The sequence below is a fragment of the Lepisma saccharinum genome, chromosome 29 (genome assembly GCF_977018435.1).
Source record: "Lepisma saccharinum chromosome 29, izLepSacc3.1, whole genome shotgun sequence".
Lineage (NCBI taxonomy): Eukaryota > Metazoa > Arthropoda > Insecta > Zygentoma > Lepismatidae > Lepisma > Lepisma saccharinum.
The window spans coordinates 35,326,321-35,349,613 of record NC_139257.1 but is presented as its reverse complement, the minus strand read 5'-3'; the positions used below and the strand labels follow the sequence as shown (position 1 = coordinate 35,349,613).

At 40.9% G+C, this 23,293-nt stretch overlaps 1 protein-coding gene across 5 annotated transcripts in view; it reads right to left on the bottom strand.

Annotated features, from left to right (window-relative positions):
• LOC145981633 (uncharacterized) overlaps positions 1–23,293 on the bottom strand; it is a 247,787-nt gene that overhangs the window by 27,269 nt on the left and 197,225 nt on the right. For all 5 annotated transcript variants that reach the window (XM_083115017.1, XM_083115018.1, XM_083115020.1 and 2 more), the window contains exons 3-4: positions 11,927–12,340; positions 4,807–4,999 (exon numbers count right to left, since the gene is read on the bottom strand). In XM_083115017.1, coding sequence (XP_082971143.1) covers positions 4,807–4,999; positions 11,927–12,340 — 607 coding nt within the window. The remainder of the gene's footprint in view (positions 1–4,806; positions 5,000–11,926; positions 12,341–23,293) is intronic.

Sequence of the window (23,293 nt, the reverse complement as noted above, 5' to 3'; positions counted from 1 at the left end):
CCAGGGGGACAAAGACAGTATATTTCCCTTTGTAGATAAGGTTTAACATAGAGCGGGGGCAATTGCCCCACCCCCAGGAAAATGAATATCCACCGTAAAATTGTATATTTCACACCTAATTTCCTTTCAGCCACAGTAATTTATGTTAATTATTATAAGTTTGTTGAAGGAACATGGCAATTTCAGAATGAAGCAGTGTTTTTTAGGGGGCATCAATTTATGGGGGGAAATATGTCTGGTCTCCTTTGCCCCCTGGAAAAAATCCTGCGGACGTCCATGTATATATGTATATGAGAAAAGAGACTGAAAAATCCATATTTACTGCAGAAACAATTACACTCCGTTCCATGAGTCTGAGGAGCAAGGCCGCGCATAACGGCTGTGAAGGGGAGGAAGCTGGTTGGCGGAGCAAAGCAGTCCCCGCTGTTGCAAACAGCTGGTAGCTGCAGTCGCGTCGTCCTCTTCATGCAATCACTTTCCTTCTCATGCATTCATTTGTCAAGCCCTCTCGTATCACAACTTGCTATTTACGTTCGCTTGGACCTGACTCCCATGGGACGGGGTGAACATATATATACACAGCGTATTCCGCTTAGTGATCGAGAAATGATTGACGCTTATGATCGAGAAATGATTGATAAAATTGGAAGTGTAATAATGGTTTATTAACACACCATTTTACATACCTTGTAGAAACTCAGTGTTTAGGAAAATCGTCAATGCAACTCGATCTGTGCGCCTTGAGTTGCCTGCACACATCTAAACGGTCCACATTCACCGTCGCGTCGCGTGTCTGTTGCTCTACTGAATAGTGCCAGGCTTGTTCCCCCATTACCCTTGGCGCGCATGCGCAAGCACGTGTATTAACTATTGAGATATAAAGTAGGAGAGTTTCTGTATCATGTATAAGGAAAATCATAACAATATCTTTCTCTGTTTTTAAACGGTGAGCATTTATTTCTCGAACCCTAAGCGGAACACGCTGTGTGTGTATATACACACAGTACACACTATTATGCCCCAAATCAAAAATGCACTAACCACACGTTGTGGAAACAATAAATGAGCTTGATAATGGACAATTTGCACTTAACCGTACCAGCCATGTGAGCAGCGTAACTTGGGGCCTAGCTTTGGGGGGAGGGGGCACAACACTAGCCTCGGGTTCCAGAAAGTTTAAAAATGTAAATTTTAATAAACCTGGGAATTGGGGGGGGCGAGTGTCACCTTGCCCCCCCAAAAGTTGCGCTTATGAGCCATGTCGTCACTTCTCATCCCGGCCTCTACAGGAAGATACAAACTTGTACAAAATACACTACTGGTCGGGGCATAATAATTAAAGTGCCTCTAGTAAAATTAATGACAGAATTTGAAACGCTAAGAGACAAACTAAGAATGTACACGCGAACAACCCTTGGTCATAAAATCTGTTATTATTTTCGCCATTTTAATTATCCTCTGTCAACTCGGATAAACCTTGAAGGTACAGAGTATTCTTTTTATTTATTCATCTTCCAGAACAATAGTCAACAAGATGACTGTCTTTATATCCATCGATATTATTTGTCCAGCACTAGAGACAAAGCTGCTTTTTATTGCGCACAATTGCTATACTAACACCTCTGTGACACGGAATAAGCATAGTTACGTACGCATACACAATCACCAATGTATAATTAATGTGCAAGTAATTCCACCTTTATATTACTCCACACGGCATTGTTAATTTTTTTTAAAGGCAAGACCATATGCGAGTCTTTATAGGCTCTTATGCTCTCTGTCTATAATCGCACACCTTTAATAAATCCCTATTTTCTTTTCAAAGAGTGTAGGATGCACTAAGCGCCAGTTTGAGAAGAACGTGAATCTTTCGTTAGTTCAGAAACGATTGTCTTTTGTTTGTGTGGCGTTTAACTTCCTTTGTTTTCAGCAGTAATGTAACATTGCGGAAATGAAAGACTTACAGAATATATGGTAGGGATCTTTGTTGAAATGTTCTGTGTTAGAATTATCGGCTTGACAGTGCTTGCTTGTATGAAGTGTAGCATTTAAGTGCCATTATTCAGCACGTGCATGTACACTGCTAGATAAATAAAGTAGCAATGCCTCATAAACATTATACAGAGCAGTTGAAAACATTTTCCTTTCCTAAGATAACTTTTTTATATATTCCTGCACGTACGCTAAAATTGGAATTATATGTCCATTTAGCAAATATTCTCGGCTGATTTTACAGTCCGATAGCAAGTTTAGTGTGGTTTAATACCGTCAACCAAGACGGCCATTTGAGTGCTTCGCAAGGCTAATCAAACGATATGCTTATTTGAGCACAAATAATGGATTTCTTTAACATGTTATTCAGTATGTTGCTGCTCTACAAGAAAAACTTCTAATGCGAGGGGAGGGGACAGGCACGTAGCCAGAGGGAGGGCTAAGGGGTCTGAAGTCCCCCCCGAAATCCTACAAATAACTAATTTAAATGATGTGCAGTGGTAATTAATTTTACTCCCTTAGCAGAATTAAATATTAGATCGAAAAACGTTTAGTGTATAATAGAGAAACCAGGTTATATGTATATATTCAACAATTTAATCCAAAGAATAAATTGATTCACAGCTCTCAAAATGTATAGTTTTGTTTTCAGTTGGTGTTTTAAGTCCACTTTATACACAGGTAGGTTTAATCTGGACTGGGCCTACAGTTTAAAGTGGGCTCCGAAACACTATGTGACTCCACCGGGTATCGAACCCGGGACCCCTTGATTCCAAGGCGACGACGCTACCACTGCGCCATCGGGTCTCTCTTTCTTTCTTTAGAAATAGGAAGATGAAGAAAAGAGAATGAAAAAGAAAGAAGGAAAAGGAAAGAAAAGAAGGTCATGTATAGTTTTATTTGTCCCCACCCCAATCCTTGAAAAGTCCTGGAAATGTCCCCTTTTTCTACCCTCTCTCTTGTGCTCTGGAGGGGGGGACAAAGAAAACTATACATGACCTTCTTTCTTCTCTTTTTCCTTCTCTTTCCTTCTTCTTCGGGTGAGCTGGGTTAATCGACCTCCCTGGAAATTGGTATCTCCCATTTCAAGTTTCAAAAAAGTAGACAGCTTGTTGTTTTTATTGTTAATAACCAGGGAACAGATTTAGTAAAAATGTGCTAAATGTGTAAACAGGGTTCCTACACAAAATCACCCATATATATATTGTTCGAATGACAGAAAACTTGCAATTAACGCAAATTGTAGAGTATAAAAAAGGTCGTAAGCTTTCGTTTCTTCAGACTTTGTCAGTTATTCGCAAGAAACTCACCCAACTCTTTCGGTCACACGGGGACATGAAGTTATTGCGCCAATATAGAGTATATGTTGAGAATTGTTCTGAAATCTGGAAATAATAGGTAAAATTAACTGAAGTGTGTAAAATATGAGCCAAAATCTAATATGTACAAATATGGAAAATAAAAACTCAATTTTTCGAGCCATGATGCACACAGATAATACAAAATATAACTGATTTCAGCTTCATAGATAAATATGTATTTACATATAAATCCGTTCCCTGCTAATAACAAAAAAGCTCATTTGGTTATAACCTGACTAAGTTAAGTCCCGATATGCGCAGATCGCTGCAGAGCACTTCCTATTACGTCATCCTCCCCACCACTCTTCTACGTACTGGTCTGGCCTTGAGACTACGAGTGGTGTCAACTCGGCAAAATTAAGCTAAAACAAATATGACAAACTATTTTTACTGTGTAGATTGTCGGTGCCGGCTCATATCAGTTTATCAGTGGTTCATTTGATTTAATCCGGTCTTTGAAAATGCGTGCGTTCACGTTTATAACGAAGAGAAACTACTGGGCGAATGACTTCATTTTCTGAATGCGACATCGAGCAGTGGCCTGTTTTTATTTAAAGTCGAGTTGGGTCGGGGTTATTTTGTTTATCGTACAACAATCACTACGAGAAGGCAATCTGATAACACGCTTGCCTGTGTTCTTTTTTAAAGCATTGAAAAGTTCTTGCTCTTTATTCTTGGTTGCATATTTTTGAAATGCAAAAATCAAATCATGCCGGGTCCAACGAAATCCACAATCTGCTCTGGAAAGCCCCTTAGAGGACAGGCCAGATAAATTATTTACAATGTTGCAACATATTTGCGAAATCAGAAGGAGTTACATAAACTTAAGTATAATGTTGTCGAGTCCACAAGCGCCGCCACGGGAGTATCTAAATGGATGGTTTCTCAAGTTTTAAAATAATTGGATTGGATTGTTGTTGTAAGTCTACTTTATGCACAGTAAGGCTAATCGGGACTGGACCTACAGTTTAAAGTGGGATCCGAACCACTATGTGCCTCCACCGGGAATCAAACCCGGGATCCCTTGAATACAAGGCGACGACGCTACCACTGCGCCATCGGGGAGGCCCAAGTTTTAAAAGAAGGAAAAGAGTCGTTGGCGAAAGGTGAGCTGAAGTTCTGTACTCCGACAGGTAGAAAACAGCCCAGAAAAAAGCGAATACAAATTTCGTTGAAAATCCTCAAGACCATTCCGCTCCCTCCAGGTTGCAACACTGCGAACCAACGTCGCTGCGGAGAATGGAGTGGGGAAATGTGGTGTGAGCTGCGCAACAGCTATTTGCAGCGTCTTGTTTTTAAACTTGTCAAGTATAGTATTCTCACAGAATAACCAAAGTACAAAAATGCATTAGATTAGTAGAGACGGGTGAAACGTGAATGTAGCCTACGTAATGTCATTACTACGATACGAAAAAATAATATATAAAAATAAGAAAAACATATATACTCTTACCTTGGGTCGTATCTGGAGTAACCCCCTGCGTAGTTGGGGGCAGAGAAGAGATTGCGAGCTCCAAGTGCGAGCTGAGATCCAGGGAAGTCTGCGAAGAGGCCCTTGGTGTAGGGCGGCGCTGACCTGTAGGGCCTCTTCATCCGCCTCCTCCTTCTGTAATTGCCATTCTCGAACATGTCTTCGTAGCTGGGGTCTGAAAAAAATTAAAGCACATGTAGCGTACCATGTATTTTGATTTGGAAAGCTGAACTTGGGCTATACCCTTTTAATTAGCCCTAAAATTGTCATGTTGGGTAATGACTACAGTGTTTCACCTGCATTCTGGATTATTTTGATACGGAAATCATATTGTAAACAAAGCAGGAGGCTACTGCATGCAAATCACGTTCAAATATTTGTGTAAAACATAGTTCATATGCATTGTTCGTTTACTATTAGACTGAAATCATGATTTTAAAATATTATTTTATATGAAACAATGTAAATTCACTGCAGCGTCAAAATCCAATGAAAAGTAAATAAAACAGAATTATGTTATTGGATGTGATTAAATATTGCCACTTTTATAGTGAAAGTAACAGTTTCATATTCAACGCCCCCAGTTTTGTAATTTTATATATATAAAAATTGATGTATGTATGTTGGTTCCGGCGTCATTCTCGAACGCCTGGAGCAATTTCAACCAAACTTGATAATGATCTCGCTGAAAGTCAAAAGCGTTGCTACAACCCATAAGTGTGAGTGACTGTTCATGGTTACTGTACATATCGTACCTAAGTCTCGGATACAAAGTATTCTCTCGATTTTACCGAGGTCTGATCTAGTTCTGTTTTCGATTCCTTACAAGGTCGTCTCTGTTAGGACATTCCCAGTGGAAAAAACAGCATTTGCAATCGCTGATGCAGTGAGACACACTGATGGTAGATTTTGCGCGTACATTTGCAACTGAGCAGTGAAGTAACGAATCAGGAGACACCAATTTCTCTTTGCACATCAACGCCAAACTACACACTCAAAACCACAACAGTCGTGTTTTGCAAAAAATGTCGTTTCAGCTTTCATTTTCCTTGCAATCAACACTTCTTAATTCGATTTGGTTTGGCAACCTTCACGGCATACGACCATGATGGAACTCGGCAGATCCAGAATTTCCACACTTGATATAATTATCGCCATAATTAATCCTTTCTCCCTCTCTCTCTCTCTCTCTCTCTCTCTCTCTCTCTCTCTCTCTCTCTCTCTCTCTCTCTCTCTCTCTCTCTCCACGCTCCTCTTGAATTGAAAAACAAGCCCAGTTTGTTTGTACGCGTGTAGGATTACCTTGACAAAATGCAATGGATTTTCTGTATCTGGAATTTATCTTGCTTAGCTTCATTCCCCACCGTATTCTTTTTTTATTGTATGTTGTAAGAACTTTAATTATTTGTGTATTGTAGTGACTTTTCAATAAGGGGCTTATGAAACATGCCACACAATCTTCCTGGCAAGGGAAAATATAGTAATGAGCATTAGGGGACGGTAACACAGTACCGGACACCTAAGATATGTAATTATTTTTCAGACACTATATTGTTTATTGAGAAATAAATATGGCGAAAGGATAGATACACAAGTTATTTATTAGCTATCATGAACACAAATGTTGATGCAAAATAAGTGACAAAAATAAGTGAATATTGGCAGATTTAGAAAACTTGCTCCCAGTACCGGACAGCAAACATGAAGTCATTATTATCAAGATTAAGATACATAAAAAGTAAGCAAGTTGTGTTTTGTTATAAAATCACTCCTGGCAATGGTCACAAGTAGAAAACGAAATATGTTTACTATCAGCACATAGACCCACCCGTCAGACAAGACACTGAACCCAGACCTCATCAAAAGTCTCTTGGCAAATAATGCATAATTTGATTTCTACTAGCTACGTTTCCATCACTTTGTAACTGTATTGTCCGTTGAACTCCACTTGAGACCTGTTGTCCTATTGCTGCTTATTTTTTCTTGTCTAGTGAGAAAACTTTACATGTGGTTGGAAAAAAAGTGCCAACATAACATTTTCTTCAATCTTTGCATCTCTGTGGGTTCTCCTTGTTCCAGGGTTTGCTTTCTTCTGTTTGACCTCGGCTGCTTTAATTTCTAACATGTAGGGGCTTTACGTTAAAATTTCACTTGTTTCACACCGTGTTTTCCTTTCAGTCAGCCTTCTCTTCGAATTGGCTGAAGTGGGAAAATTTAATTGATATGTTACACGTGGGAAGAGGTTGGTGGAGTACTTGGATTCGTCTGTGAGGCGTCTGAGGTGTTGTTGTGTCTAAATGAAGTAGGACCATCGTGATTGGTTTGTGTTGACACAGGAGATGGGTTTCCATCATTAAGAGAACCATCACTTTCAATTTGAAGATGATGTGAAGTTGACAATGTGGAAGGTTGTTCATGGTTTTCGATCTTACTTAATCATAGATTAATAAATACCTATTACGATTCATGAAACTCATCCCTGAGGAAAAATTGTTCTGCTGCAAATTATCTTCCGTCGTTCACTTTCTTCTTCCAACGAGCAGAAGATGCGTTGTGACGTAATCAAATATACTAGTAGCGCCATACAGGTGCGTCTTATACTTTCATTGCTGTACGTGTATGCCAACTAGCGTGGACTTACTGTCCGTTACTGGGAGCTGTCCGGTACTGTGCAACTGTCCCCTAAGTGTGGCCAATGCTCATTTTCTGTTTCAAACCCTGCCCAACAAACTGTGGACTGAATGCATTGTCAATAAAAAAAAAATAAAAAAAATATTTCAGGACTAAGTTTAGTAATGATGCACAGAGATAAAATACGTACCGATATGAAAGATAAGTTATAGATTCAGTAAGGTGAAATAGAGAAGACTGATAAGAAATCGAGAAAATCGTCACTAGCCATCGAAAGTTGCACTTGCTTTGTAACCCACTTAACAAGTTTGTACTTGACATAATTGTTATTTTGGAACTGTCTGAAAATCGTGACAAGATTGTTCAAAATCATTGTCACCAGCAGCATCAAACCAAATACCAACTCCATCACCAGCAAGTGCCTCCTAGATGGCACAGTTGTGGCGTCGTCCCCTTGTAATTAAGGGATTCTGGGTTCGATACCCGGTTGAGGTACATGATAGTTCGTATCCCACTTTAAATTGTAGGTCCAGTCCCGATTAGCCTTACTGTGCACAAAGTTGACTAAACAAAAACATCAACTCATTCAAGCAATCAATCAAACCATCGCTAGCAATTACAAGAAAATGCAAACTGCATCACCAGCAAACAACAACAAAACAGAAAGAGCATCAACAGCAAAGGGCACCAACATAAAGCAGATCGCCACCGGCAAAGGAACACAAACAGAAACTAGATCGCCAGCAAAGGAACACAAATAGAATCTAGATCGCCTTCAAAGGAACACAAACAGAAACTAGATCGCCAGCAAAGGAACACAAATAGAATCTAGATCGCCTTCAAAGGAACACAAACAGAAACTAGATCGGCAGCAAAACAAACAGAAACTAGATCCGCAGCAAAGGAGAACACAAACAGCAACTAGATCGCCAGCAAAGGAGAACACAAACAGAATCTAGATCGCCTTCAAAGGAACACAAAAAGAAACTAGATCGCCAGCAAATGAGAACACAAACAGAAACTAGATCGCCATCAAATGAGAATACAAACAGAAACTAGATCGCCAACAAAGGACAACACAAACAGAAACTAGATCGCCAGCAAAGGAGAACACAAACAGAAACTAGATCGCCAGCAAAGGAGAACACAAACAGAAACTAGATCGCCAGCAAAGGAACTCGAATATAACCTAGATCGCCTTCAGAGGAACACAAACAGAAACTTGATCGCCAGGAAAGGAGAACACAAACAGAAACTAGATCGCCAGCTAAGGAACACAAACAGAAACTAAACACAGTCAAAAAAGTTTTGCATCGGACGGAAAATGACAAAAGATATATGAAGCACAAGGTTTATTGACAATGACAGTGGGAATACAAAAGAAAAGATGAAGAACAAGACATGTTGAATGAAAAGGGAACAAAAAACGTACAATTGTCTCAGAAATGTGTTTAAAACGAAAATGGCACAATTCATGATGGAGGTGAAAAAACAAAGAACTGTCACAAGAAGACTGTTCGTCATAGCCGATCCACCAGAAACATTGTCTACCACCTGGTGTGTCCTCCCCTGGCTGCAAGAAGGTCTTGAACACGCTATGGCATACTGGGATGAGACGATCAAGGTGATCTTGCGGTAAGCGATCCCATTCGTCCTGTGCCGCAAGAAAAACTTCACGAAGATTCGTGGGAGCCAAGACAATGTAATGCAATGGCATTTTTTAGCATTGCCCTTGCATGTTCGATGCAATTCATGTCGGGACTTTGCGCTGGCCAGAGCATGCGACGGATATTCGCCGCCTGCAGATAATCGTGCACCACCTGTGTGCGGTGTGGACAGTCATTGTCATCCACCAAGACAAATTCGTCACCAATTTCAAGATGAAATGGTTCGACAGTCGTCTGGAGAATGTCCCTGACATAACGAACAGCTGTTTGAGTCCCTCTGATTGGAATTAGGGGCATTCGACGTCCGAGCATGATCCCCGCCCACACCATGATTCCTCCTCCTTGGTTCCTTGGTATGGATGGACCCCCTGGACACCACTAAGTCCCATTTGCAGTCCAGGGCCTCGCCACACCCGTCCTCTTCGTGAATCTGGCCTTAGACAGACCCTACATTCATCGGTGAAGAGCACATGAGCCCAATGATCGGGTCCCCAATTTCGATGTGCACAGGCCCAATGCACACGGTCGCGCCGATGTCGTGGCAATAGATACTGGCACCGGAGAAGTCTTCTGGAAGGTAAACCACTTCCTAGGAGTGTGTTACAGACAGTTTGGTTTGACACACGCACAGCAGAGGCTGCCTGGAGGGCATGAGTGATGTTCCTTGCCGTCATGGTATTCTGTCGCCGAGTTGAGAGTCGTACATAGCGGTCTTGTGCTGGTGTTGTGACCCGTGGACGACCTGTCCGTTGACGATCTGCTACTGTTCCTGTGTTTGTATTCCGTCTCCAGGTCCTACAGACATCGCTTTGCGCACTCCAACAGCCCTAGCTACAGACCGTTGTGACATGCCAGTCTGCAGTACCGTGACGATCATGGCCCGCACTATCGTACGCCTAGGCATGCCTTGCACACAGCTGCACTAGCTCGCCTTTGCTAACTGGACACAAGGAACACCTAACCAACCTTCGCCGACTACCGTGGTGCTACGCTCGAACACATGCACGCGCTTGCCGACTCCGGTAGTCGTCTGTGGTGATCGGTATTTCACGTCGACCGCGTTATTTCGCACAATGAGCTCTGCTTCATCGTTTTTTGTCCGCTTCGACATGTTCCGGATGCCATTTTCATCACTTCTCGGGTGATGCAAAACTTTTTTGACTGTGTTTAGATCGCCAGCAAAGGAGAACACAAACAGAAACTCGATCGCCATCAAAGGAGAACACAAACAGAAACTAGATCGCCATCAAAGGAGAACACAAACAGAAACTAGATCGCCATCAAAGGAGAATACAAACAGCAACTAGATCGCCAGCAAAGGAGAACACAAACAGAAACTAGATCGCCATCAAAGGAGAACACAAACAGAAACTAGATCGCCATCAAAGGAGAACACAAACAGAAACTAGATCGCCATCAAAGGAGAATACAAACAGCAACTAGATCGCCAGCAAAGGAGAACACAAACAGAAACTAGATCGCCATCAAAGGAGAACACAAACAGAAACTAGATCGCCAGCAAAGGAGAACACAAACAGAAACTCGATCGCCATCAAAGGAGAACACAAACAGAAACTAGATCGCCATCAAAGGAGAACACAAACAGAAACTAGATCGCCATCAAAGGAGAATACAAACAGCAACTAGATCGCCAGCAAAGGAGAACACAAACAGAAACTAGATCGCCATCAAAGGAGAACACAAACAGAAACTAGATCGCCATCAAAGGAGAACACAAACAGAAACTAGATCGCCATCAAAGGAGAATACAAACAGCAACTAGATCGCCAGCAAAGGAGAACACAAACAGAAACTAGATCGCCATCAAAGGAGAACACAAACAGAAACTAGATCGCCATCAAAGGAGAACACAAACAGAAACTAGATCGCCATCAAAGGAGAATACAAACAGCAACTAGATCGCCAGCAAAGGAGAACACAAACAGAAACTAGATCGCCATCAAAGGAGAACACAAACAGCAACTAGATCGCCATCAAAGGAGAACACAAACAGAAACTAGATCGCCATCAAAGGAGAACACAAACAGAAACTAGATCGCCATCAAAGGAGAATACAAACAGCAACTAGATCGCCAGCAAAGGAGAACACAAACAGAAACTCGATCGCCATCAAAGGAGAACACAAACAGAAACTCGATCGCCATCAAAGGAGAACACAAACAGAAACTAGATCGCCAGCAAAGGAGAACACAAACAGAAACTAGATCGCCATCAAAGGAGAACACAAACAGAAACTAGATCGCCATCAAAGGAGAACACAAACAGAAACTAGATCGCCATCAAAGGAGAATACAAACAGCAACTAGATCGCCAGCAAAGGAGAACACAATTAGAAACTAGATCGCCAGAAAATGAGAACATAAACAGTGACTAGATCGCCAGAAAAGGAGAACACAATTGGAAACTAGATCGCCAGAAAAGGAACACAAACAGAATCTAGATCACCAGAAAAGGAACACAAACAGAATCTAGATCGCCAGCAAAGGAGAACACAAACATAAACTAGATCGCCAGAAAGGGAACACAAACATAAACTAGATCGCCAGCAAAGGAACACAAACAGAATCTAGATCGCCAGCAAAATAGAACACAAACAGAAACTAGATAGAGAGCAAATGAGAACACAAACAGAAACTAGATCGCCAGCAAATGAGAACACAAACAGAAACAAGATCGCCAGGAAAGGAGAACACAAACAGAAACTAGACCACCAGCAAACAGCACAATCAACTGATATGTAGCTAACACTACTACTAGTGGAGGAAAATTATAATGGAGCTTACCAAGCGTCCAGTAGTTGCCTTTCCTCTCCCCACCGCCCTCTCGCGGCACTTTCACGAAGCACTCGTTGAGCGACAGGTTGTGTCGGATGGAGTTCTGCCACCCCTTCTTGTTCTTCTCGAAGTATGGGAATTTGGTGGTGATGAACGTGTAAATCTCGGAAAGGGTCGCCCTCTTCTCGTCGCTGCTGTTTATCGCCATCGCTATCAGGGCCACGTACGAGTAGGGGGGCTTCGTGTTGGGGTCTGACGTCAGGGCGAGATCTTTGCACTTGATGCTCTCGTCTGTGGTGGACGTCGACACTTGTTGTTGCTGCTGTTGAGGCTCCTGGACCCTGGCGGGGCTCTGGTCGCCTTTGTGCGGCACCAAAGGGGGTGGCGGTGGCTCGGCTTCTGCATGTGACGTGTAGGTCGGAACTGAAATGGACACGAAGCAACATAATACAGAACAGCATCGAATTATTTTCTAATAAAAAACGTTTATCATTAGAAGTAGACATAAAAATGAATTCCGGTTGGCCCCTGAAAATTCCTGTTGGAATAATAAAAAAAAACTATATGGATCAGGGAGTCAATACGTTTATTGAAAAATTAGTACAAATCTTTCTGTGTGTGTGTGAGAGGGGGGGAGGGGACATTTGCGGACAAATGCGATAGCTTTTCTGATTGGGGTGGAATTTTGCAAATATTCATGTGGTGAATCAAGGGGACACACACACGGTCGTCGCAAGACATTTTTCTAGGTGGTTCAGGAGGGGCAGGCCAGTGATAAAACTTGATTCGTTGAAATGATAATTAATTTCGAAAGGCGGGAGGGACCCCAGAAGGAAGCCCGCCTCCACCCGCATACATTCGAGGGTTTGCGCTTAGCGTCCTGGTGCCTTAAAATAAACCAGGACGTCAGTTTCCAGAATTTAAACGCTTTAAAGGATTTTTTTTTTTATCCTCCTTTATTTCCAATTTTCGAACATAAATAGGAGCGACCCTTGATTTATGAAGAAAACAACTATTTTTTTGCAATGATTAGCGTTTCAAAACTATGTTTATGATGACCCTTAATTTTAACTATGCTTGCATAACCTAACGTAACCTAACCTTAGCGTGAATGGTTCGTGGGGCAAACATGTTTTCAACCTTTAAGCAAGATGCCATTTTCTCGCATGCAAATCAACGCTCTCACTTATTGCACAACACTTGAGCAACGTTTGTAGGAAGACCGTTGTGCGGGAAGAAGACGTCTTCATATCGTTTCCATGTTAGTGTATGGAGAATCATAGCGGTAATTGACAAGGTTATTTAGCAATTTCTAGACGTGACCGCCAATTTTTAACTGCAGATTCGTGATTTACGAGGCCAAAATTAGTGAGTATGCAGAATTTGAAAGCAAGTGGAGAAACTTCCGGTATTGTAAATTCATATCCATAAATACAATAAGAAAAATAAAATATTAATTATTATTACCAGTCCAGTTTTTCCTTCTTAGCATAATTTAAATAAACAATCACAAAATCAAACTACCCGCGACTCATCCGATTGACATTTTATCTCTATTCTTGTATCCCATTAAGGTGTGTAAGATATGATGACGACCAAGCAAGTTGATTGGCAGGTTAGTTTTGAAATAAAAAAAAAAAAAACAAATAAAAAATCATCCTCATTGTCACCATTAGCCAAAAGTGGCAGAAAAGCGACGCTAAAAACAAAAAAAACCAGTCAAAAGATCTAAAATCAGAAATACAGTTGCAGAGAGGAGTGATGACTTAGCAGGGAATATCGACGAACAATAGAAAGCAAAATTGCTGTTTTTGTTGCATTTTCTTTCGCCCTCAATCGATGGAAGTACAGACGTTTGTGGGGTACAGCTCAGTTAGCAGTTCTCATCTCAATGTGACAGAACTGCTCGACATAATTCCTCTCCGTGACACAACTACATGAGAAGTTATTTTTAAGGTGGAGGTCATTTTGCAAAGACAATTTCAGTCATTTCCAAACTCCTCTGGAATACCAGAAGTCAATCTCTCAACCTGATTTAAAGCCCGCATCACACGGAACTGGATATCAAGTAGGTATGCTCTAGTTGGCGCTGGACTGGCTACCAATTTGCTGGTTTTCGCCTCACACGATACTTATCAGAGTACTTGTCGAAAGACTTTTGTTCCCATACGAGGGAAGTTGTAACGGCGGCCGCGTGAGATGTAAACAATGTATCACTTCACATTTTTAAAAGCCGATAACTATTCAACCGAGAGGAATAACGTTTCGTATAAAACGTTATTAGGTACAAAACAATGGCGCTGCTTAAATACATACTTTACAACGTTTACTGTACACGTATGGAAGAATATTTAGTTCTTTCAAATGTAAATACCGTGCACTCAACGCGCCTTTCATGCTGTATACGTTATACATTGCTGGAGTAACACTCGGAAACCACAGACAAAAGCGCTCCTTTCCACCCTCACAGATTATCTTCACATCGCGAAACTTTGCTCTGATTGGCTGTTCCACAGAATCCAGTCGAGGAAAGCAAGTAGCAATTAGAACATGTCCTATTCCTCCAAAGCAGTCAGCCAGGCGGCCATAATTGCCACCTAGAAAGTTAGTTCAGCGCCAACTAGGGCATTCCTACTAGAAATCCAGTTCCGTGTGATAGGGGCTCTAGCCAATACTGGTCCCAAGTGATTAATTTGAAAATAATATCGAAACTTCGAAAAGTGCCAAGGGCAATTTTCTTGTTCAGTGTACTCCCTTTTCTTTTGATGCTGTGTGTGCAAATTCAAACTCCAAATGGGATTTATTGCTTTACAATGCGACTCAGTATTGGAAGTTATCTAATCTCTCAGAGCAGTATCCTCGAATAAGCAATATTGCTGCTGGAATTTTAGTGACGTTTGGCAACACTGTTCTCTGTTAGAGTAACAGTCGGTCTCTGTGGCGAAATGATTAACACAACGCGCTACGATATCAAGGGCCCCTGGTTCGAATCCCCGCAGAGGGGCATGGCTTGCCTTTGTGAGTGTCCCTTCACCAATTTCATCACTCATCCTCATCATTGCGATGATATATAATTTATCATACTGAAAGTCTAATTACTGGAATCCATCTCCCCCGTCATGGGCGAACCTTTTAGTTTTGGGCTTCAAACACAAAGTTCAAGATGTGCGGTCCTGAGAGTTTGGACATTATTGTTATGCGGCCCTACTCGCGAATTGAGTTTGACATGCATGGCTGCTCTAAACCACAATACAAGGCCGTCCGGATTGGCAAGCGCTCCGTCCGTTCTCTCCGGTTGGTCTCGCGTGGTGTCAGTCCGAACTTCACCCACCGCGCTCTGGGGCGCAGGCGCACCGCACGGAAGCAGAAGGTAGACGCCATACAAACATCACAATGATTTCCACCCATTTACTACTCATATTAAAAATGTAACATGCTATTTCATCATTTACAATTTTTCTACATCCAGTATTATGGATAAAATGTTAAAGTATCACTGACTTTTACATCGTCTAATCAGAAAATGTTGTCTGGACAAATTGAAAGTCGGAATATGGCTGCCAAGCGCAGGGTCACAGTGGGTTCAAGCGTGCATCTGTCGCGCCTCTCTGCTCTCCCCTCCGACTCCACGTCTGCCGCGAATTCGGACAACGGAGATTGGCAGAGTCCCCGGATGGAACGGTGCTCTAGGTGACATCTGCTGAAGATTCGGACGCGGCCCAAATGCCTGCCTGCCTGCCCGCCACGAACGCCAAAACAGTTTTCAGATCATTGACCTTGACCTGGGTAGGAAGCGTAACTTGCACCATTGTCCACCGCCTCTTTCACAGTTGTCCGCCGCCTCTTTCACAACCCCCTTGTCCAAGTGAAGAAGCAGATATAAATCTAAGGCCGTGTCCGAAAGGTGCAAGACCGTACTTGAAGCGAGCATCCTCCGAGTATGGTCTTCGAGTGCGGTCTTAAAGTCGTGTACTGGAAGTGTTGTCTTTCGAATTGCACTTCGACTGCAGCGCCAAATACGATCAGGAGATAAAACTGAGTACTCGTTGTTTTCCTCGCCATTTAAACACTTGTTTTTCACCATAGAAATCACATAGCATTTTCAAATGCTCGTACAAATACATTTCCACATTAGAAGAACTATAACCAAGAACTTGCTGGCCAATAACGTCTGTGCTGCTCGCTTTCTACCTCCCGTGATTTTAAACAAATGAACAACGAGTATTGAAACCACGTGACCTAGTCACCAACCATCTGTACTGCACGCTGTGTACTTGCGTCCTTCTGTTCTTGGCACTTTCGAACTGTACTAGGTGACGTCACTACCGCCAAGACCATACTTCAAGTCTGCACTTTGTACCTTTCGGACAGAGCCTGAGAAATTGTGTGCAAATTCTTCTCTTTCCGCTGTTTTCACTGTCCTCATCTCCCGCTTCTTGACACGAAGAAGCCTGTCTGTCCAGTTTCGAGTTGCAATTGTCTACCTTGTTCTCTGTCTCGACTAGAATGGCAGAATGGAATCAAATGGCATGGATGAATCCAGATCACCCACACTCCTTGACGCCGTTAGGACTAAATGTTCTACGCACAAGAAAACCTTTTATTCTTCATTAAACGTACGACTGCCCAAACTATTATTTCCCTTTCAACGAACATTGTGCTGAAGGTTCCAAGGAAAGAAGGTATGAAACAGAATGTGATAAAGAATGATATACAGTAGAAGGAAAGAGCTAAAGAAACAAAATATATAATGAGGCTCATGGCAAAAATTTAGGATTCGAAGATAATTGAAATCAAAGACAAACTGCGAATTCAATCTACATAATTAAAAACATGGGAGTTAAGTAATATTTTTAGTATGCATCATCGTCAAAAATGTATTTTCATTGTATCCATAACCTTCGCCATGAATCTTACCGGGGCCTCCCAGATACTTGTGTACGGGCCTCACACCAGCTTCCGTGACGGCACAGGATTAGTCAAGTATAGTCAATTTACAACATTTAACAAAGTGCATTGTAAGAGTATAATATTTAGTTTTCTGAGTGAATAGTCCTCTGTTATTAGTTCAGAGCGTTGCTTTCACCTGAAGAACATTTCACATGTTATATGACATGAGAAAATACGTAAATAATATTGATAAAGTAAAATCCAATCTTTACCGTTCTCCATAATGTACATTTATTTTTCAAATTACCAATGGAAAGAAAGGCGATATAGATAAAATTTCATCCTACATTTGGAACTTACTGTAAGTTCGTAAAGAATTATCATCGTTAGTATGTAATTGCTGAGGAATAAAAACTTATGGTTCAAGTTATGTATGAAAGATAATTTTGTAAAAGTTTACGTACAGAAGGTTGAGGAAATTGCTTGTAAAGTTCGAATTTCGTATTAAATAAGCTTTCCAACTTTGGAAACTTAATTCACGTGTCTAATTTCAATAAATGTTCAATTTTCTAGAAATCTGATAAATATTTGGATGCATAAGTTCCCGTGGTTTGGTTGTAGGTTACATTTTGTAAAAACCATTTTTCGCGTCAAAATCTTACATGCAATCAAACAGAGAAAGTGTACAAATACTAACGTACTAGCCTAACCTATTCGCAATACCTAGATGCTAAGAACACAAATCTTAAATGACCTAACAGTAATTCAAGCCTATGAAAAGGGATTTACGATCACACGGAAAATGAAACTCGTTGAGAATACTATTGCAACATGCAAGCAACTTACTTTCATTAAGAAGTCCAAAGCAGAAAGCAATAAGACACAATACTCTTATCAGGAGATTATTGTTAAAAGAATATCGTATTCTAAAGTCCTTATAATTATATCATTTTTCGGTAAACAAGCTAGATAATGGTAAAAATCAAGAGACAAGTTGTTTTTCAGGATACGGCGTAGGTTTTAGGAATATCAGCGTGTATTTCATTCATTCCAAACACGGACAATTTACTTGTAACTGTACCTGGACATGTATTGACCATGCTGACATATAAGTTCATATTTATATTGCCCCTTGTACTTGGGATATTTAGAACAGATTGAGAAAAAATCTCGATCTCCTACTTTTATAACTAACTAACTCTCTAGCCTTCTTAAACCCGAAGGTTCATGGCTGCAGCAACACAGGCCTTCCATCTGTCCCCTATCTTGAGCAAGATCTATATACTCATTTCCATCCCTACCGATTTCCTTTAGGTCCATCTCAACGTTGTCCCTCCATATTCGTCTTGGCCTTCCTACAGGTCTCTTACCATCAGGTTTCCCAACAAGAATCCTGTAAACTCATCTTTCCTCTCCCATTCGTGCCACATGGCCTCCTCTCCCATTCGTGCCACATGGCCTGCCCACCTTTCTCTTCTTGATTTAATCATTCTAATAATATCTGGACATGAATACAAATTATGTACTTCTAAATTATGTAACCTTCTCCACTCACCTGTCTCCTCATCCCTTTTAGGTCCAAATATTATCCTAAGGATCTTAATTTCAAATACTCTCAATTTATGTTCCTCTTTCAAAGTAAGGGACCACGTTTCACACCCATATAATACTACAGGCAAAATTACTGTTTTGTATATTTTAACTTTTAGTTTCTTAGATATTAAACGAGAAGACAAAAATTTATGAAGAGAGAAGTAACATGCATTTCCTGAATTAAGTTTACTTTTTATTTCCTCTTTAATATAATTTTCACTTGTTAATATTACTCCTAAGTATTTGAATTTGGAAACTGGTCCGAACGAGTTGTTATCAATAATTAGATTTTGATTATTACCTAACACTAACCTAAATTACCTACTTTTATACAGAGTATAAAGCAAATAGGTTACATGAAATCACAATGACTGACTGACTGTGCAAATGTACAGTCACAGACACGTCTGGGTTGTAGCAATCACATTAACTTTTAGTGGAATCATTACAACCCAGAAGTGTCCGTGACTGTACGAACCGAATCATTAATCTTTATAAACTAGTAAATTTTCACTTTAGCAACTTGTCTACAGATTTTCGTTCTACACTTCCAATTACCTTCAAAGCTGGTAATACAAGAACACATTTTTTTACAGTTCGCTAACTAATTACATCGCAATAATCATAGATTTCTTCCTGTCTTTGACAGAAATAACCGACAAAGAGAAAATATAAAATCCATTACCGAGTACAAAGATATAAAATTATTCACAATGTATTTGTGAAATAGGTTAGTAGAATTACACGAAGTCGTAAAATTCCCTCTACTGTGGCTAGATACTAAATTAGATGTTTTAAGACGAGACTTTTTAACTTTGAACTAAACAATTTCAGACAACTTATGAGAAATAATATGGACATATGAATAACTATCAACATTTTTTCGTGTTAATTAAAATAATGTAATTAGTAGTTACAAGTTCGGCATCTGTGTAATTAATATTACCATATACAAATTCTTAAATGTATTTCGCGCTGGTTGAAAACACTTTTTTTACTAACGTGTAATTAAATGTTGTATTAGATATAAACGCATACATTTACAGGAACTCTTTTTAGATCAACTCACTCATTCAAATGCACGTATTTCGCCAAAACACAGGACTTATCTTTTGACGTTCTCAGGTTGCGGCCCGTATATGGAGTATACACGAAGTATACGCATTTCGGAGGCCCCGATCTGACTTAACTTTCAAGAAATTGAACAAATTGTGATACGTTTGAGGAATCTACGGAAATCTGAAGAACATTGTGGTGGAGGAACTGGCAACTATGATTTTTATCCGTGCTTGCCGACAGAAGCGATTCTCTCGGAATACGCAACATACATAGATACAGGTAATTAATTTGAACATTATTGTATTGCATTGCATATTAATACTCAATTTACGGGGGTGAGAATAAATTTTGGTGTATCAAGTATTCGTGTATGAGGTTTTGTTGCACAGCAAAAACAATATCACGTTGGTTGAATGATATAAATCAGAAAGTATATTGTGCCAATTTTCGTAACTTTAAAAAAAATGGCCACTTTCAGCTCTTTTGTGCTAAACATTGCTGCTTGTCCTAGTCTCAACATTTGAAGGGTCACGGGAAACAAGCAGCTAAGTCGACATTCGTCAAATTCCAATAAAGGTAAAACGTTACTTACTATACATGTAAATGAAAATGTACAAAAAGCACATGATTCGATGAATTGAAGCTTGAAATGTAGGAAACAAAAGAAAGCACGTTGTATAAAGTCCAGCACAGCAATAAGATGGCGGGAAATGGCACCACTACCTGTTTATTTACCCTGACCCTTCAAGCTGACTACGGGCGAGGAGGGGGGTCCTCATAGGCGTCCGCACGGGTGGGCAAAAGGGCGCCATGCCTAATCATGGACATCCCCAGATTTTTTTCAGGGAAGGACAAGCAAGGTATTTTTCCGGGGACTAAACGAAGGATATTGCCCTCATTATAATGTCGCCCACTAAAAAAGACACGTGAGTTTGAAATTATCACGTTACTGCATCCCCATTATAATAATGTAAATTACTGTGACAGAGATCAAATTATGTGTGAAATACGTAATTTAAGGTTGACATTCATTTCAAAAATGGTCTCTCCTTCCGAACGTCCATGCCCTATACCCTGTCACAGCTAACTGTAGAGCAGGCGAACGAATTCAAGTCTCTGCGCAAGTAGTGACGCGAGACGGCTCCACCAATGAACACGTGAGAGGGGCAGAATAGCATGGAGGGGAGGAAAGCGACTCTAGTTACCAGCCACCGAGCAAATAAATACACGTAAAACATAACACACACACACGCACAACAAAAATACTGAAATTACAGAAAAAGTCGATGGGTGTTGGTCCTACAAGTTTACACGAAAGTTTAATTTTATTTCCCGGTTTTCAGTACTGGTAAGTTGGCTCCAGAAGATGATTTTTTTAATTTTGAATTGAATTGGCCGAGGGAAGAAGAGTTTCTTATGTCATTAGGGAGGTCGTTCCACGCTCTGGTAGCAGTGAACGTCAAGGAATTTCCATAAAACGTTGTCTTGTGGGAGGGGATGGCCAGCAGAGAGTTGTCTCTGGAACGGGTGGCAAAGGTGTGTGCTTCATTTGGGGGGTTGAAATCGAGAGAGTAGGTAGGAGGGCTCTCGTGAGTTTACTATTTTGCAGAGCGCTGTAAGCGTGGAAGCGGCGCAGAGTGCAAAGGTCAAACCAGCCTAGCTTCTTGAAAGCCGGGGTACGGTGGTCAAAATATTTGATATTATAAATATAGCGCACACATGCATTTTGTACTCGCTGTAGACGTCTTGCTAGTTCACAGTTGAGGTCAATATACGTCAAGTCACAGTAGTCTATTTGAGACAGAACTACGCCCCTGTTCCGTACCCCTTAATAAGTAAACAATGAGATGGAATAAGGATTTCCTTCCTAGAAAGTTTTCCCCCCCTAATCAGAGGGTCTAAGAACGCCTATGGGATCCTATAAACTAAGGAAGGGATAAATTAAGTAAACCACTTTTTTTTCCTTGTTCCGGGGGGGGGGGGGGTCAAGTTCGCCCCTGGTCAGTGGAAGGAGATCTCGTAACGTAGAAGCTTAACACCACATTACCCACTGATTAACTAACACACGTGTGAAAACGAACGTGTGGGTTTGGACCCGTAAAGAAGGGTTTTTATTATGACACTGTGAAAGAAAGGATCAGTACGTGACGGTTGGTAGCGAGGCGTACGTTCGAACCCTCCACCTTGTCTCCATCATTCACAACAGTCTCCTAGCATCAGCGTTATCAGGCCGGTTAACGGTCATTCTCGAGACGTGCTTCAGGAACTACCCAGCGAGCCACAACTCGCACCGCACCTGCCAGGAAGAACAACGAAACTCTTGTCAGGCAGGCGCCAACACTGGCTGCAGTGATGATTCACTGTTGTGATATGTGTAAATGCTCTGACTGCGAAGAAGAAGAAGAAGAAAGCTCGAGTTATATCTTCAAACGTAGCCAATTTCTGAGATTTTCCTTGCATACAACGATATAGAATAGCATAGGCGTCTCGTGAATCGGTGCGACATTCATGAACATTTCTATTCTAATTTCTTCATATAGGATTGGATTGATTTAATGCTTTAAGTCCACTTTATGCACAGTAAGGCTAATCGGGACTGGGCCTACAGTTTAAAGTGGGATCCGAACCACTATGTGCCTCCAACGGGACCCCTTGATTACAAGGCAACGACGCAACCACTGCGCCATCGTGGAGGCTTCTCTTCATATAGGAGAAGTATTTATTTTACACGAGAGCGCTCTACTAAGCTTATATTGCATTTCTTGGATCTGAAGTGAAAGAAAGTAATAATTCTTTTCCCACAATTGACGCATGCGTCACTTCAAATCCAAGAAATGTAATACAGTAAAAACTGCATATCCCGGAACCTCTATAAGAAGGAAACCTGTAAATACGGGAAAAAAAAGTCCCCAGAACGGACAGATTTTATACCTGAAAATGACCTGCTTAAGGCGGAAACGCCCTTGACGCGGAAACGGAACACCATTTAAAGACCAACAAGATGTTTATATTCTCAGTAAGACGGAAATGTCTTCCTTTATTTTTTCGCTCGCAAGAAAACAATGCAATACTGTAAGTGGAACACGCCTCTGTTGCCACTCGCTTATCGGTAACATTGTCGATATGAAAGAATGCGCTACAATACTCATAGCTGTTACGATTCCGTTTCTTTCTTTCATCTCTTACCCTCTTTCTCCACCTTTCTTTGTCTATTTCTCCTCTGTTCTTTCGTCGTTTTTCTATTTTTCTTGTTCTCTCTCTTTATTTCTTTTTTCTGCACTTTTATCTCAATCTTTCTTCGCCTCTTTTATTCTATCTTTCAGTCTTTCTCTTTCCCTCTATGCACATCGCGCTACGACGCCAGGGGTCCCGGGTTTGAAAAGATACATAAGTACGTACTGTACGTTCTTACAATACTGTAAAAAGTGTACCAACATGTTGTGTAGTTACATAATTGTAATCTCTGCTGTGTTTATTGCGACTAAATCGCATTTTTATTCATGTACGTACATGCATTAGCACTCTACATTATAAGTAATGCGAAATGTAAATCTGTCTTTCCATTATTTCCTGCCGTGCTCTATACTGTATTTAAAGTCAACCCTGTATAAGAAGGAAAACTGTAAACACGGAAAATTTTGCTCGGAACCATCATGTTCCGGGATAGACAGGTTTTACTGTATAAGCTTAGTTGAGCGCTCTCGTGTAAAATAAATACTTCTCCTATATGAAGACATTAGAATGTAGAAACGCTCATGAATGTTGTCGCAGAGCAAGCTGTCCTTTTTCCCCACAATTGACGCATGTGCAGCTAATTGGTGGGTTCTTCTCTCA